General features: G+C 41.9%; 1 protein-coding gene across 1 annotated transcript; it reads left to right on the forward strand.

Annotated features, from left to right (window-relative positions):
• The first annotated feature begins 14081 nt into the window (after positions 1-14081).
• LOC147448449 (uncharacterized) lies at positions 14082-15097 on the forward strand. The gene is made up of 2 exons (XM_086522377.1): positions 14082-14840; positions 14939-15097. The coding sequence occupies exon 1, from the start codon at positions 14112-14114 to the stop codon at positions 14655-14657; it is 546 nt and encodes a 181-aa protein (XP_086378503.1). The 5' UTR covers positions 14082-14111; the 3' UTR covers positions 14658-14840; positions 14939-15097.
• Positions 15098-17859: the final 2762 nt, after the last annotated feature.

Here is a 17859-nt window from a genome sequence, read left to right on the forward strand (position 1 = left end):
AACTTGTATACATATTTGTGGATAGACTCATGAGAGAGAAGCTTCAAATTGTGCCATTCGGTAAGCACTTTGTTCTTTGCATCGCTTGCAAGAAATTTCTTCATGATGGAAATCGTAAAGTTTTCCATGTCTTTGTGGTTGCGCCATTGCACCATAGGCTAGCCCACCATTGATGAGCCAATTTGTAGAAGTACGTAGCTACATGGCGTAGCTTGGAGGACTCTATGAAGCCCTCATCTCCAAAGGCTGCATCAAATTGCTGGATGAAGGCCAATACTTTGTTGGTAGCACCAAAGGTGCCATCATAGGTGAGAAAAGAGATAATATCTCCTCCCTCTTTGAATTTCTTGAGCTTCTGTGACCTTCTCCATGCGGGGTATGATTTGCGATTTCCTCCCCTCTTGTATTCTCTAGGAGAATAGCCATAGCTTTTGTTGGAAGAGGAGGAAGGTGAAGAAGAATGAGAAGAGCCTAACCTGTTTCTTGCCCTTTTCTTCCTTTGGTTCCTCTCTTCCCTTTTTGAGCGACGAGGAGAAGGACTATGGGTTGAACGTTTCCTCCTGGAAGGAGTTGGCGATTGTCTAGACCGCCATCTTCGTGGAGCCACTTCTTGAGAGGAACTTAGGGATTCAATACTTTCTTGTTCTTTGGATTCCTCCTCTTGTATAGAAGAGAGTCTTCTGTTGGGGGTCTAATCAAGAGGCCTCCTAAGCTCTGTCTCCTCTTGGAGAGGAAGGGTAATCCTATAAGCACGAAGTTGTTGAGTAACTTCGACTACAAAACAGGGTTGCCCATAGCTTGCTGCAACCCAATAACAAGATAATTGACAAACATGGAGGCATCATCATTAGCACCTTCATGTATAAAATCAAAGCTATCAATTTTCATTCTACTCTCTTGGTTATTGTCAGCCATGCTAATTATATTTATGTGTTTACTTAGTGTATTCTTTGGCAATTCAAAACCTCAGTTGCTACTTAGGTGTGTGCATGGTTAGGTGGACTAAATACCTATGTCTCGGACATTGGTGGTGGAGACGTAGCTTCCTGCATATCAAAGCAGGAACCAAGAGAAGAGTTCTAAATAAAACTTTAAAGTTTCAAAGCGTGGATATTTATGATTAAAATATTCCCACGACCTTTGGCTGTTTCGTAGTTCCATAGTTCCCTCCACGCCCCTGGAGAACTTTCAAACAAAATTAGTCAGATCTCTCTCTCTCTCTCTCTCTCTCTCTCTCTCTCTCCTCCTCTTTCTCTCTACATGCACAAACACCTTTCTCTCTCCTTCTCTCTCTCTCTCTCTCTCTACATGCACAAAAACCAAGCACAGGAGAGTGAGCATTGATAGTCTTCCGAAAACATTTGCACATAAGCTTCTCTTTGAACCAAACACAGAAGGGGAGTTTCTTACAAAGTTGGTAGTCTTGCAGGAGCATTTGCACATAAGCTTCCGTTCCAGGCAAAGACAAACACGGAAGGGGAGTTTTGCAGAGAAGACATTTTGCTTTTATTTTCCAACCGGCAAGCAGCTAGAGCAGCTTTTCGAGCTAAGCATAGAGGGTGTTGGTAGTGAAGCAGGAGGTTTCAAGCAGCAACTACAGCTACAACTACAACTACGACTTATACATTGCAGGAAGAGTGGTCAGCGTGCACTCTTTGCCACATATCAAGAAGGCCATGGTGGGAAGATAGCCACGTCTTGACCTTACAAGCGGTAGGACTTTAACTTTGGTCTACATGGCACCCGCATTGACCGGAGAAGCCTCAAGCATTGGATCAGCATTGGTTCCAGCACCCTTGGGTAATGAGTTTATTGGAGAAAGAAACAGGAATGCATCTATGGAAACAACATTGATTGGGGCATCGAAAAGTTTTGGAGCAGGGATAATAGATGGAAGAGCATGTGTTGAAGCTCCCTCAGGTTTTGGAGCATGTGCAAACCATGCCGGCATTTGTGAGTGTATGTAGAAGGCTTGCTGCCAAAAGTTATGAAGCTTGCAGAAAGAGAGAGTATCATCGCAAGCTCAAGGAAAGTCGGAACCAATATCCATCTCGTCCGATTATTGTGAAACGCCAAGATATCACAAAGCGTATTGTCACATGTCTCAAACAACACACAAGAGGCCTTGACAACGAGACAAAGGAATCCATCATGAAGGATGTGTTGAATGATGGTTGCATGCGTGGGCTCAAAATTGAGACGCGAGAGAATCCAGTGCTGGTGGGTTTCAGGGACACTCTTTCCACCATCAAGAAACTCAGGAGCAAGAAAGAACTGTTTCTTAAGCGGGCGACTATCATGATGGCCATGAGAGCACCAGCCCCAAACATTTATGCAGCTTCAAAACTTCCAGGGACACACCGTAGAAACTTCTACGAAGCAAGAGAGAAATTAAAAAATGAATCCTTGCCATTGCATTTATGCGAGCGATAGGCACACACAAATGATGCAATCTCTGATGAGGTCAAGGAATTGGTTCTCTCCTTCTGGACAGAGAATAAGCATGTCTCACCGAACAAGAAGGATGTGTGCAGAAGACGAATCAAGAGAAAATTGTGGCAAAAGAATCCTGTGCATCTTCTAGAGCAACCCCAGGTGAATGTTTTTTGCATTCTTATGTTTTTCTCCATTCTCATGTTTTTATGCACTTTGAAAAGTGTCCTGAGATTACATTAGCTTCATTCCTATCTTTCTTGTTGGCGTGTTGTAAGTTCTTTCATAGTTGTAAGATTAGGTGGGATGAATACAATAATGAGCCCTATGGTGGCAACCACCCTCTGGCTTTCACGAGTCCTACCATTGGAGTGATATGCGGCAGGCCGTCAGTGCTGATACAAGCTTAGTTCTTGTTGCATATCTACAGGAATGGGTTTCATAGGACCAGATTGTGTGAGGGAAGGGTGGTAGCTATCAAGTTTAAGGAAGAAGTCATTGATATGATGCCCTCTCAATCAGCATGCAGCTTATAACCTGGGATGTCCACCTACTATATACATTAGTATCTTCAGAAGTCATTGTCTTGGTGGCTACCCAATCTATAAGACATATTGAGTGTAGCTACGTACTAGTAGGCATCTAGGATGGTAGTTATAGTGTTGCTTGTAGTAGAAATTTGTTGGTCTGCTAGCTAGGTTTTCCCAGGTGGTGGGGTTGTAGTAAAAACTTTGTTGGTGTGGTAGCTAGGTTTTCCCATCTGGTGGTGTTTGAGCACAATGTAGCAATTCAAGTCAAGAGGTGGCTATTTTCCCTTTTCACATGACTAGTATGTCCTTGGTAGCTACCTTTTGTAAGTACCTTGCTTGGTAGCTATCCCATTATTTGTGGTGGGGTGTGCTCATGAGGTGGCTACAATGACATGGATTTCAGTATTTCTTAAGAGCACCAAAATTATGGTCTAGGTAGCTACCCATTTGGTTTGCAGCCTCCCAAGGTAGGGCGTGACCAATCTCTTGCTACCTTCCATACATGGTAGCTATCCCCCAGGGTTCAACTTGCTATTGGTTGAAGATTATAGTCAGGTAGCTACCACTCTACCTTCATTTTTGGTTGGGTGCTATGTGGTGGTAGGTGCATGAAACTGGTACACTAACATATCATACAGGTAGCTACCCCCCTAGGTGGTGGCAACCTGAAAAAGAGCTCATCATACAGGTACCTACCCCCTAGGTGGTGGCAACTTGAAAAAGAGCTCATCAAGGAGGCTAGTCTGGTGATGGGTGGCTATAGATTGCATGACACGTGCTAGCTTCCTATATTAGGGAAAGTATTTTGAAGTTCATGGTTTCCATCAAGTATACTTAAGCTGACTGGGCCATAAGTAGGTACAATCAAGTGCATAATAGAAATAGGTCAACAAATTTTTTTTTACTTGCTACTTAAACCGTGCTCATATGGATGCGAAGTCCAAAGGTTTGCATGTTTATAGGTAGAATTATTCCTTCAATTTCAAAGAGCCCATCGAGATGTGAAGATTGGGCAACAAACTTTCGAGAAACTGAAGCCATACTTTGTTCTCAAACTTAAGGATAGGTAAACGTGCTGCTGCATAACACATGTCCAGATGTCTTTTTTGAGAGATGACTTAAACCAGATAAGGCAAGGTTCTCTTGGCTTGCATTCCGTCATCTGTACTTGCCAATGTAAAATTCGTGGGGCCACTGACAAGTGCAATGCATGTGCTCAAACCTACAGCAGTATGATAGTACTATGGGAATCTGTTGTGTGTCCGAAGTCTGAAAGTGCCAGCCATCACAATAAAATTGGTTTAATGGGAGAATTCTCTATTTGTGGACCATAAACAATGCCTGCATGCCCAAGGGAAGAATCGCTGATAGAATGCATCGTGATAGTCAAGCTATTCGAGGATGTCGAAGTTGGACAAACAGATGCCGGGAAAAAGAAGAAGAGGAAAGTCCTTTCATTCAAGAAGATGAACAGCAAAGAGCTTCTGGTTTTGTTTAGGGATCACTTGAAGAAGTATATCCAGCCTAAATCTGTGTATAGATGGCAGGCTGAGCAATTCAAAGAGTGTCTTCTAGTTTTTCTAGAAACGGTGGTATTGTCTGTAGTGGACTTTGCAGAGAACTACACGTTCAAAGAGTAGAAAATTCAAACAATGCATTGGTACTCTGATCAAGTCACAATATTTGTCCACATCACCTATATCTGCGTTGCAGGAGTGGTCCAAAAATATTATCACTTCTACATATCAGACGACAAGACTCATGATACTCTTTTTGCTCAGCATTGTTTCATGCTACATCACCAATGGTTGCAACAACTTGGCATAGCAGTCCAAGAACATTGGGTGTGGTCGGATGACGCGGCATCTCAATTCAAAGCCATGAGGACTTTTTACTTTGTTGCTAGGTATGGCACTCTAACAGGGGCTCTTATAACATGGAGATTTTCAGGATTAGGTCATGGAAAAGGTGAGCATGATGGAGCAGGGGCTGTCATTAAACCTCATCTCACTCATGAGCAGTTAAAGCAAAATGGAGTAAAACTCCAGTGTCCACATGAAGTTGTAGCATTCTTGAGGGAGACCATGTCTACAGGCACAGAGGCTTCTTATCCATCAGAGTCTGATCGAGAACGACGAGCTTACCTCTCCTCTATAGCAGGTATTGCATGAGTAGGATTTGGCCTTCTCTTCTTCACCCTGCGTGTGTCATGGTCCTCCCCCTCAGAAGTAGAGGATGCAGATCTTTTGTTTGGAGAAGCATGCACGATGTGCCTGGGTGGTGTCTTCCTCATCGGCTTGATGTCCTTCTGTCTGGCTTCTTGCTCTTGAGACCTGTGCCTGTGTGCCTTCCTTTCTTTCCCCACCTGCTCCTTGATGTCTTGTGGAGAGGGCTGAGCCCATTTGGCACGCGACAGTAGCTCCATGCCCCCAGCTCTCCGCGTCAGAATTCCCCTGCTCGCGGCTGTTACTAAGGGGCCCAAGCCACTCAAACTCACTTTTTAAAAAAAGACACTAATATGTATATATTGAAAAAAAAAACCCCATGTTCTCAAATTCGGTACTACAAGTGACCTCCACCACCTACAAACGTAGGTAGTAACATGAAGTGGCTAGCCCCCAAAAATCAAGTAGCTAGTGTACCACCTTAGCATACATATACCCACTCCTCTTAGCCTTTGAAAATCAGCACTTAAGTATCTACACCCACGGCTAGAATTGGTTAATTATAGTGAGTAGTGGAGTGGGTCTAATATTACAAAGTCGCTGAGGGATAGATCTTTCAGAGTTCTTATGGCTCAATAATGGTAAAGTTGTAGGCAATTCTAAAAAGATTCCATTATTAAGACCAAAGATCCCGAGGTGTGCACCATATCTCACATAGTGGGCTCAACAAAATCGATAATAGATCCCAGTCCCACTTGCCCTAATATAATTAACAAAATCAACCATTTATAAGCTACTTAAGGACCTCTCTTCTTAAGCAAGAAAAGAGAAACCAAATGCTCTGATACCAATGTAATGGAAATGGTCTATGAACTTTGAGAGTGGCGGAATTAGGAAAATTAGAGAAAGCACTTTTGTGATGTGATTACTTTGAGAGCATAGAGGGTGAACTTAATTGATGGTAGGAACATAAACATAGTACTTAGTTAACTTGGCATGAAAAATACCTTTACAAGAGAGAGAGTTTAGAGAACATGACAACAATTGAGGGCCGGATTTATGTGGAGCCGGTCCCCCTCCAATAGAGAGACTTGGTACAATACAATCTTTGTGTTCCTTCAACTTCCTTGTGACCTAGGTGATGCAATGAAGATGGAAAATTTCATGCATCACGAGCATAACATAAACTTTGCAAAAAGAATTAACTATCCCAAGCCTCAATCTGAAGGCCTTAAACACCTTCGAAGTTGGATTTAGAGCTAGCGGGGAATGAGGGTAGGAAAGAGGACGAAGAAACATTTCATAGGATAAAGAATTAGTTCCTCACTTATCATCACTCTTCTTGCTATCATAGATAATAGCATAGTAATGAAGATGGAGAAGATGTCAAGCTTAAGCATTGATGCATGACTCTTGGTTGGATTTGCATTCCATAGCCAAGAGTGTTGGTGTAGGCTCTCAAATTCTCTACTAGCTTGGAGAAGGAAATGGAGCTCTTGCACTTTGCACTTCACACAATGAGATTGTGTGTGGGAACATATAACCCCCCCCAAGAAAACCCCTTGCTTCCTTGGTCGACCCCCTCTTCTAGCTCTTCAAAGAAATCATTGGACCCCTTCTAGCCTGACCAATTACATGCAGGATGCATACCAAGCAATTAGGGTAGTCTTGGGAAAAGTGTCCCCCTTTCCCCTTTGAGAGAGAGGATTTGATAAATGAAAAAATAATTAATTAAATTAACTAATTTATCATTGGACCCATTGGGAGGCCAACCAATAGGCTTTAGGAACATCATGAGGGCAACATGAAGAGGAGCTTGACAAGTCTCCTAAATGCTTTCTTTGTACCAAGCTTGCTTTGTGTGAGAGTGTGTGTGTTCTTTCTCTATCCCTTTCTTGTAGGGCTCGCCCTCTCCTTATAGGGATATTTGTTGACTTTGTGGAACACCTTACCCTCAAGCACCTTAGTCAACAAGCATGACGAAGCACTTCAAGCTTCGATAATGTTCCCACAAGCATCTCGAGCTCCCTAGTTGGAAAGCACGACAAGCACCTCAAGCATCTTAGTCAGCAAGCACGATAAGCACCTCAATCTTGGGCCGGGTTCCCACCTCAAGCTCAATCCTAGATTACCTAAGGTCAAAGTACTTTTAACACTAACCCTTGGCCGTCTTTCATGAAGCTAAACCTAAGGTCTTTTTAAGTTCCATTAACTAACCTTGCTCTTTGATAGATCATCTCTCATTTGGGCCCCTTTACCATTGGCCCTGTGTCGAGATAGACCCGAAAGCACATGTCTATATTCCAACCCTTGTTCCCATCTATTCTCCCACATTAAATGATCAGTTTAATATGAGAAAATCATTTGGGTTGGTTAGATATTAGAGTTTTATGACAGGGCCTCTTATGGAAAAGTTGCTTGGGTGCATAATGGAGATGACAAAATGAAGACAATGACAAGTGTGCAAAAGGACAAGTAGGTTTTCATCGATGACATAGAACCATTGATCATCTTTTCACTCTTTTTGTTCTCATGGAGGAAAGTCCGTTGAAAGGCAAGTGACTGTATTGTCATTTTGTGGACTTTAGGAAAGCCTTTGATATTATTCCACGTAACAATTTGTGGAGAAGGATGGAAAAACTATAAGTGCCAAGTGAGTTAATGCTTGCGGTTTCTTGAATCTATGAAAAGGTGATGTGTCAATTGCGCATGTGAAGAGGAATTTCAAATTTTTTTGTAAGCACTATTGGGGCTAAACAAGGATGTCCGTTGTCACCACCTCTCTTTGGTCTATGCATCGATCAATTGGAATAAATGGTACATGACTTTATGCAAGAAGAAGGCATTGAAGAGGTCACTATTTGCAATGCGGTAATCATGCTTTTGTTGTATGCGGATGATATAGGGCCCTCTAGCACACACTCTAGAAGATGCACAAAAACTTATGGTTGTCCTTGCGAACTTTCTCTTGCATAGTGGGCTGATTGTGAATGAATACAAAACAAAGATTATGCTTGTGAAAACCAACCATAAGGAGAAGCCATGCATTATGTAGAACAATGAGACACTTGAAGTTGTTGAGAGCTTTAATTCCGTCCAATCACAAGTGGCATGAATGTGCTATGTGTCGTTTGGAAGCGGGAAAGAGCATTATTATGCATTTGAGAACATGTGTAATGCAGGAAACATCAAGTGTTGGTTTCTCAAGAAGTACCTTTTTGATGTATTGGTGACACCAGTTATTCCTTATGGAGTTGAAGTGTGGGGCGGGAGCATCTCAAAGTCTACTTGGAAAGAGTTTCAGAATGTCCAAAAGCGTTTTCTTACAAAATTTCTCCAAATTAAGACACAAACACCATATATGCTCCTACTTCTTGACTCGGGATATCTTCCAATTGAGGTTATGCGCATGGAAAGGTTTGTGGAGTACATGATAAAGATGCATTAAAATCCCTCACATCGACTTCCTACAATTGCATGGGAGGCAAAAAAAAGTTCAAAAGACACATAAAAGCAAGATCTTGAGCACGGTGTCGGGGGATATGTGTTCGCTACGTGAGTCGGGCAGGCGCCGGGCCTCTGACTGTGGGAGGTGTGAAAGAGAGAGAACAAGAATAACTGATAACTCTGGCAATCACCGCAATCATCAATTAATTGGTTAACACATCTGAGTACAACTTCATCTTTAGCCAAGGCGGGCTGTTAACAGCGCCGTCACTTGGATCATCTGCTAACTAGGAGCTTAAGCTCCCATTTACAAGATTAACCGGGCCGTTAACGACACCGGACTTAAGAAAATGCTTAATCAACTTTAGACTGATGTCGGTGATGAGATTCCCTTCTTTCGCTTTATCTGCCTCATTTACCTCATGGATTCTGCAAGCTTCGATTCTGCTCACTGCTTCAATTATCAAGCTTCAATTCACTCCACTTATTGGAGTTCTCCTGCTCTTGACCTCTTTGCTTCCTTAATTGCTTTAGTTCCCCGCTCTACTTTCATTCGACGAGCGTATTCTGCGTAACTTAAATTCCTCAGTTTGGTTGCCCTAATTCTCTCTCCTTTCTTAACTCGCTTGAGAGAGAGAGATAGCCTTGCTCGGTCGTCAGAGCTCTATTTCGAGAGCCTTCCTTCGAGTCTTGCTTCAAGCCTTGCTTTGAGTCTTGCTCCTTGCCTTTGTCTGTTGAACTAAGTCTGGAGTTCGAGGAGAGAGTGCGAGAGAGAGAAAACCTTCACTTCCTTTGATAGCCGAGGACAAGAGAAGAAGGAGAGTTTTGCCTCCCTTCCGAGCTTCCCCCGCCCCTTTGCTCTCCTTCGAACTTCCCTCACCTCTCCTTGCCTTCGAGTTCCTCTCGCATGCAATAGTCCCTTCGTTGCTTTGCTTGGCCGCCTCCTCATTGCTTAAGCTCCTCCTTCTTCTTCCCTTCGAGACCTCTTTCGAGAGCCTTCGTTGCTTTGCTTTTTAATCTCATGCAAAAGTACCCCCATTAATAGATTGCCCCCTCCCTTAGCAACGACGGCGCCGTCGTTGCTAGGGAGGCGTAAAAACGACCTCCAACTGATGTGGCAGCCCGACCGTGGAGCGACGCGAAATCCGCCCAAGACAGCTCCGAAATGGCACACCATGGCCCACTCAGTGTTTTTCGTCTCTGCCACAATCTCGTCCAAGCACTCCACTGGCGGGCGCAAGTCCCTTTTCCCCTTGCTCACTACCTGCGCGGCTCTGATCCGCCATCATCCTCTTCTTTTTGTTTTTCTTTTACACTAAAAGAAACCCTTTCACTAAGTGGGCGGCCAATTTAACTCATTGGGCGGCCATAGCCTTTGTAAGGGCATCCCATTTAGCATACATGTTGGCCAAAGCACTCCCAAGCACGACATCTTTTTCAAGAAATCCTTGACTGACAATATCATCATGAATTCTTCCAACCTTCAAGATGCAAGTATAAGTGATTGCATTTGGTGAAAGTCCTTCCCTCTCATTTGGTTAAAACAGTTTGCGGCTTCTAAGCCGCATCCCTTTTTGGCATAATCTGCAATTAATGAGCTCTAACAAATGGAAATTTTGGACTTTGAAGGCTCATCAAACTTAATGCACTTCCGTGAGCACCACACAGATCCCTCCTGGCTAATAACTGTCGTCGATTTGAAATTGCCATAACTTGCCCGTCCGGATTCTGTTTGCCGTGCCGTCACTTCCTATGGACTTCATACGCTGCATTGAACACACACATCACCTAGCAAAGCTCCAAAAGCCCCAATTGGCACACCGACCGAGCGGACCGGACTGGCATGGAACCGGTCCCCGGTGAATCTTTAACGGCTCATAACTTGGCAACCGTAACTCCGATCCCTGATCTGAAAAGACCGACGCGCTCCATAAAGTGAGCACTTCAGGCCCGTGCATTCATTTCATTTATGTCACCTCAGCTCCAGTTTCCCAATCCGGTAGGGATCTGCAATTGACTTAAACTTCAAACTGCCATAACTTCTTCACCGTAGCTCCAATCGACGAGCCGTAAAGACAAGCCGATAGAGCACTTCTAGCACTGCAGTTCTAGATGATAATATCCCATCTGTGCTCACTTCAAGCATACTCATTTTTGGCATCATTGAGGCATATGTTGGCCCTTTTAAGCCGCATATGGCATACATTAATCATTAAACTTGGCCTGTTAACAAGCCCTGATCACTGACCATTAAATGTGTAGGCTTCAAAGAAGCTTAGCTTGCATTTCTCTGCTCTTTTTCTCTACATGGCAGCGGAGCTGCACGACAACGGGATGGATGCAAGACATAAAGAATTGGTTTGGGAGATGGGATGCATTACACTTGCTACATGATGCTTCAATTGACTCCCAAGTGAATGAAACTGTTCTACAACACCAAATTATTAGTGCTTGGGAGAAATCCGGTGGGTCACGCTTCTCACATTACACCACCCATATTTCCCCTAAATACAAAACCAAGTTCTTCACTGAAAGAGGAAACCATACTCACACTTACATGCTTGAGCCTATCCCCTTGTCGGCAATACGCTCTATCGTAGCCATTCGGCTTAGCTCCCATTCCCTTCGATGCGAGACAGGGTGTTGGGGCAATGGAGAAGATTCAAATCAATTGTGCACATTATGCTCATTGCAAGTTCGAGAGTCTGCTCTCTCTCTCTCTCTCTCTCTCTCTCTCTCACACACACACACACACACACACACAAAAACACACTGATGCACGTCATAGCAAGGTACAAGTGTGAATTTATTCTCTCTCTTTCTCTCTCTCACTCTCTCTCTCTCTCTCTCTCTCTCACACACACACACACACACAAAAACATACAAACAAATAGGGTGCATACCTAATGGTTCTCTCTCTCTCTCTCTCTCTCTCTCTCTCTCTCTCTCTCTCTCTCTCTCTCTCTCTCTCTCGCACATGCACACACACACATACACACGCATGTGCACACGCCAACCTCATAAGAATTTTCCAACCTCAAGAGTCGGAACCAAATTTTCTCTTCCTTTAAGCACAAGTCAATGGGATTGAGGTACATATGTGACGTGCAAGAACTTTTTTGGCTTTCTAAAAGAAGCCTTAGAGGAGAGTTGAGTTAGACATACTTTCAATGTCTTTAGTGATGCTAGAGACTTATCTTAAATATTATATTGATTTTGAAATATTACAGGATATTTTTATTTCACCTTTCATTTCACATCGTGACATGTCTTGACTTTTCTCATTCTATTGTTTTAGAATGCTAAAGTGAAGCTTTACCTTGCATAATTCTAGTATATTCTATAAATACATACATTTTATATTTATATATATACACATAGATATATATATTAATAAGTTCTTTTTATTTCACCTTTCATTTCACAGCTTCACATGGCTTGACTTTTCTTGCATTCTATAGCTCAATTCTAGTCAGTGTTTGGGAAAGTCTTCTTTATTAAGAGGCCGCGGACCAACTTTCCTCCTCGCCAAGAAACAAACCTCTTGAAATTTACAAGATTTTTGAACTATTTTCTCACATATTTCATCAATTTTTCTTCCCTCTACCGTGATTTGCAGCCGGATAGTCTTGATTTTCAACCGGCTCAAGGCTAAGCCGAGGCAATCCTTTCCCAAATACTAATTCCAGTTAAACTCAACCTAATGATTTTATCACTTTCTTATTGTTTTAGAAACCGTCGTGACTCTTTGACTTGTTTTTACTTCAAAGGTTGAAGACTAGAAAGAAAAGATGGTTGATGTCAATGATGTGGCAACATGCATTGAAGTGATTTTTGGCTTTCTAAAAGAAGCCTTGGTGTTGAGTTGGGTTAGGCTTACTTTCATTGTTTTCAGGGCCATGTTGGAGACTTACCTTAAATGTTATTTTCATTTTAAAATATTAAATGAATCTTTCTATTTCACCTTTCATTTTGCATCCTTAGACGGCTTGAGTTCAGTTGCATTCTATTCGTTTGGAATGCTAAAGTGAAGCTTCACTTGCTTAATGCTAGTAAATTCTATACATATACATACATACACATATACATATATTTATTTATTTTACGCACACACACACACATATATATACACACTAAATGAGCAAACCATGGTAAAGGGAAGAAAAATTGGTGAAATATGTGAGAACTTAGTTCAAAAATGTGCACATTCAAAAATTTGACTATTATTTTTAGTTTGCTTCTTTGCAAAGAGGAAACTCAATCCCTTAATAAAAGAGATAATCTTGAACAATGCTTTACCTTATATAATTCTAGTTAAACTCAACCTAATGATTTTATTATTTTCTTATTGTTTTAGAAAGCCACCGTGACCCTTTCACTTGTTGTACTAGTTTCTTCCAAGGTGAACGTCATCTTTAGTGCTTACTTGCAAAAGTCAGCTTTTTTTCCTTTTAACTTCCAAAGGTTCAAAACTCTAGAAGTTTCAACTTCAAAAGTTAAAGATTGGAGAGAAAAGATGGTTAAAGAATGGTGAAGGTGAGCTAAGCTTTAGTAGAGAGGTAGAAAAGTCAATTTTCTTTCATTTTTAACTGCAAGAGGCTCAAAATTCTAAAAGCTTCAAAGCTCAAAGCTTCCAATGCAGGAGAGGTGGAGCCCCTCTCCTTCCTCAAAAATTTTAAGTTGCATTATATAGTATAGATAGATAGATAGATGGTATAGACTTCTCTTTCTCTCTCTCTCTCTCTACATGTATATATATATATCTATCCAACCTTTTATATCCAAATCCACCTTTTGACCCACAACCTCTTTCAAACTATTAAGTTGATTTTGCATTTAAAACGAAAGGGGGTCCCTACTCTGTAAGGCATCCTGTATCTAAATGATCAAACTATTAAAGAGCCACCAAACATGACTAGCTCGAATTTAGCTTTAAGCTACAAAATTTGGATCCGTAGAAAATTAGACTCGAAACTTCTCAAATTAGTCGAGTTTAATTTTTGAATACAGTGGTGTATTCGAGCAGAGACTGGAGTGCATGGAAACCCAATGGCAAACAAGGGCAAGGGCCTATTTTTATTGAGGAAACAAGCTACGTATACAACTAGGTTTTTTGGAGCACGATCAAATTGTCAATGGAGACTAGTCAAGACTCAAGAGTCTCGAGAGTCAAGAGTATGTTCAAAGTTCAGAGTTCAGAGTCCATAGTGCAGGAGCGTATATAAATGCTGCGAACTTGGAAGTTGGAATCACGAATGACGAAGCCGTAGCCACGGAACGTACGATCCGGATTCCGTAGTGATGGTCCTTGAGCCAGCTGGCGTCTTCAAGAGCTGCCGACGAAAGGTCATCATCCGCATATTGACTCTTTGGGACCAACACATTGCACAAGCTGCTTCAATTAAGCATATCTCTCTCTCTCTCTCTCTCTCTCTCTCTCTCTCTTCTCTGAGTTCTCTCTCTCTCCCCACAAACCCCGCCCCCCCCCCCCCCCCCCCCCCCGCGGGCAAAAGAAAACGAACAGACACGCGCAGTGATGATGGCCGGGAGCTTGATTCGAAAGCTACGGAAAGCAGCCTGCTGTGCTCTGGACTCTCTGCTGAGTCTCGCAGCGGGCAGCTCTCCGACCACCCATCCCCTTTATGAGCCTCTTCACAGCAGCAATTACATGAAGCATGATGAGCAGCTACAATTAGCTGGGCGACGTTCGCTCTCTAGCATCAGCAGCTGCAGCTCGGAAGAGGAGGCCCAGGTCATGAGTCATGAGGATGAAGAGTGCATGAATATGAAGATCCCGAAAGGGTTTCTGCCGGTGCTCCTAGGGCCCAATTACCGCACCTGCTACGTCATTCGGACAGCCCTGCTGGCGCATCCTTTGCTGGCGCAGCTGCTGGAGTTGTCCGCCCGAGAGTTTGGGTACGCGGAGTACAGGGGCGCCCTCAAGTTGCCCTGCGACGCTCACCATTTTGAGGAGCTGCTGGGCGCCATTGCCAAGTCCAGCACTACTACTGCTGCTGCGCCCCCACTTAAGCTCACGCTGCCCTTGGTCTACTCCATCTCCCACCTCGATCCACTAAGCTAGTTATTCCTGGCAAGCCTAATAATATGCATCTACTTCGCAAATGGGGGGGGCCTCCCGCCCCCTTCTAGACGACAGTCCAGATCTAAGCCTCTCTTGTCAGGTGCCCGTCGCCAGCTACGGGGGTGTCTACCTCTGATCGGTGTTAATGTCCGCCTGGGTTATAACTTGATGTATCTTGGCGATGTATGTATTCTCATCCTAATAGTTATTCTCAATGATTGTTGGAGCACCTCTGTGGAATCTGCATTACCTAACTTCGCTTCCATTGTCTTGTACACTAGGGGAAAATTTGAGAAACCGCTGTATTGCGTGGCCTTTACACGTGCCTTCTTCCATTACAAGGTCTACAAAGACTTCAAAAGTTGTCCACCATTTTTCTCCTAAAGGTAAAGGTGTGAGGGGACTCCTAAGGGGGCTAGGGAACTAGATGGACATCTTTTCTGAAGGGGGGGAGGTGTGAGGGGGGGCATATGTGATGAGGAACTAGCTACATGGACATTTTTTTGTGGTGTATATGTCCTTTATTTGTGGGATTGCACTTGACCGTTGTAATTGGTTGAAAAGTGGTGAATAGATGATCTGGGCTCAACCTAACCAAGTGGAATGTGCCAATTCTTTTTTACATGCTAAAGACCTTAGTGCACTATGGGTGAAGGTAGTTCAATTTTTATTACTTGATAAGTGTGCCAAAGACGTTTAAAAGTCTTCAGAATGAAATGATCTTTCGGATGCTATGTTTTGAAGAAATCATGATCTTTTAGATGCTATTTTTTGAAGTTGCATTCACCTTTTTGGATCAAAAAGTGTTTTCATAGGAGTTTGATCCCATGATTTAAAGCATTGGCAAAGGGCCTTTGATTTAAAGACTTCATAGAGATTTATTTCATCAATTTGTTGCATTATTTTTTATGTTTATTAAATTTATTTATTTTTATAAAAAACACTTAAATATTTTTTATGCTTATTAAATTTATCTTTTCTTATGAAAAAACACTTAAATATTTTTTTTTAAATTTTAATTTTATTGTTTTTTTTAATGTCCTCATTTTATTTTGTTTCAAAATGTTGATGTGCAATGTGCACCTTTCACATCATTTAAGTGGAGCCCTTTAAAATATATAAACCATTTGTGATTATATATGTATAATAGATAATATAATTTTATATTAAAACACAATAAAAATTCAATGTGATTGTAAGCATGGATTTAAACTTACTTTTCCTCGTCTCCTCTTAACATAGCAGGTCTTTCTGCCTCCTCACCTTGTTTTTCTTGGGAGAAACAAAACATGAATTACAAATAACGAGAATAAAAGGTACACTAACGTGAAAGTAAAGGGTACCTGAGGGCAAACCCAACCGATGCACATTGTATACAAAAGGCTAGCAAACCTCCTTGATGGTAGACATAAGACTCATGAGGCAAGAAACAATGTATGTCTAAGGGAGAGAATCATGTTATTCCTTCTGGTAGAGTAAATGCTCAATAACTTGTGTATCCACATTTGCCACTTACATGCAGTTTGAACAAAAACAAATGAGATGTCTTCAACTTCACCAAAAACAAATGAGATATCTTCAACTTCACCAGGAGGAGTGCTTTAGCTACTAGGAGTGAACAACTCAAGGAAAAACATATTAGCAAGTTCTTGAAGAAACAAGTGAGATGAATGTTCTCCTCTCTAGAAAGTACTATATTTCTCAGAGTCCAAATATATAAACAAAATAAAGCAACCCCTCACGACATGTTGTAGTGGCTAGCCCATGACATTCTCCTATTATAAGGTCTTTCCAACTAGAGAGAAGAGGGTGTAGATTCTTAACTGTTATGTGAAACAAGTCTAGAAAAACCTTGTTGGTAGGGCAATAATGAAATAGGTGAACAACAGATTTCTCCTCTATTAAGCATCTTCAACATATTCCATTGTTGATACTAAGCTTTTTGGCTTTTTCAAATGTCCAAAATCCATTATGTAAAATGATCCATAGAAGAACATCGTGCTTTCTACTAAGAGAGAAGGACCAAATAGCGTTAAACCCTTAAGACAATTGAGTAAGAGACCATGAGAGATAGCAACCATAGTTGAGTTCTTGAAAAACCTATTGTTTGTCAAAAGTTTATAGAAGAAGCCTAGTGAAAGTAGTCAATTTGCAAGTAGAAAAGCTTTTTTCAATATAATTTCAAAGTAGCCTTAAAATTAGCAGTATTTCTCTCATTTGGTCCAGTGAGAAACATGTCATCCACACACACACACACACACACACACACACACACATATATATATATATAAATATATATGTATATATATATATATATATATAGAGAGAGAGAGAGAGAGAGAGAGAGAGATCTTGAACCAATCAACCTTGACAATGAATAACTGAATGAGTATACAATGGAGGCAATGGGTTGCTTATATAGCAACCTTAGTAAATTTCCCTACCCATACTTTGACAAATAAGTAAGCTAAATACCTAAAGGCCAGAAGAAATAATGGGATCACATTGGGCGGTTTACTTGAGATGCCAAAACTCTAACACCCTCCTCTTTGCAACTCATAGTGGACATCAATAGTGAGACGAAGTCGATGTAGAAGCTACCACGGATACCCTAGCAATGACCGGGACAATGGATACACCTCGATTTTTCTACCATCACCTTTGTTTGATTGCCTTTGTAGAAACTTTGAACTGTAGACCATACTACATCCAATAATCCCCACTTGTGAACTATGAACACATCATGCCCAAAATATAAAAATCCAAGATAATGAAGTTTGGAACACATCGTGTCCATGATCGGACCAACAACAATGTATTGATGTGCCCATCCATCGTGCTTTAGATGTCTGATTGGTTCCCTTCCAAATGCATGTGCATTTAACTCTAACCTATAGGTCTAAACACCAATAACTTGAACTCCAACACAAGGGTCCAAATTAGTTATAGGGAGCACTACTTGCCCCTCTCTGTTACTCACAAGCCTCTCTCTGGTTGAAGCTAGTGGTGACACCAGCACTTTGACTAGAAATTTGACATTGAGGCCACTGTGGCCGCCGCCACGTGTGCCATGTCGATCTCCTCTGTCAAATATGTATTAATGTAATCTTTGTCCAACTTGCCTTTTTCTTTGTCTATCTATGAGTTCTTGCTTTTGCCTTTGACTTCAAACTCCCGAGCCAAACAACGCGTCCAATCACAT

Source organism: Adiantum capillus-veneris, chromosome 10 (genome assembly GCF_014529385.1).
Source record: "Adiantum capillus-veneris isolate H3 chromosome 10, ASM1452938v2, whole genome shotgun sequence".
Classification (NCBI taxonomy): domain Eukaryota; kingdom Viridiplantae; phylum Streptophyta; class Polypodiopsida; order Polypodiales; family Pteridaceae; genus Adiantum; species Adiantum capillus-veneris.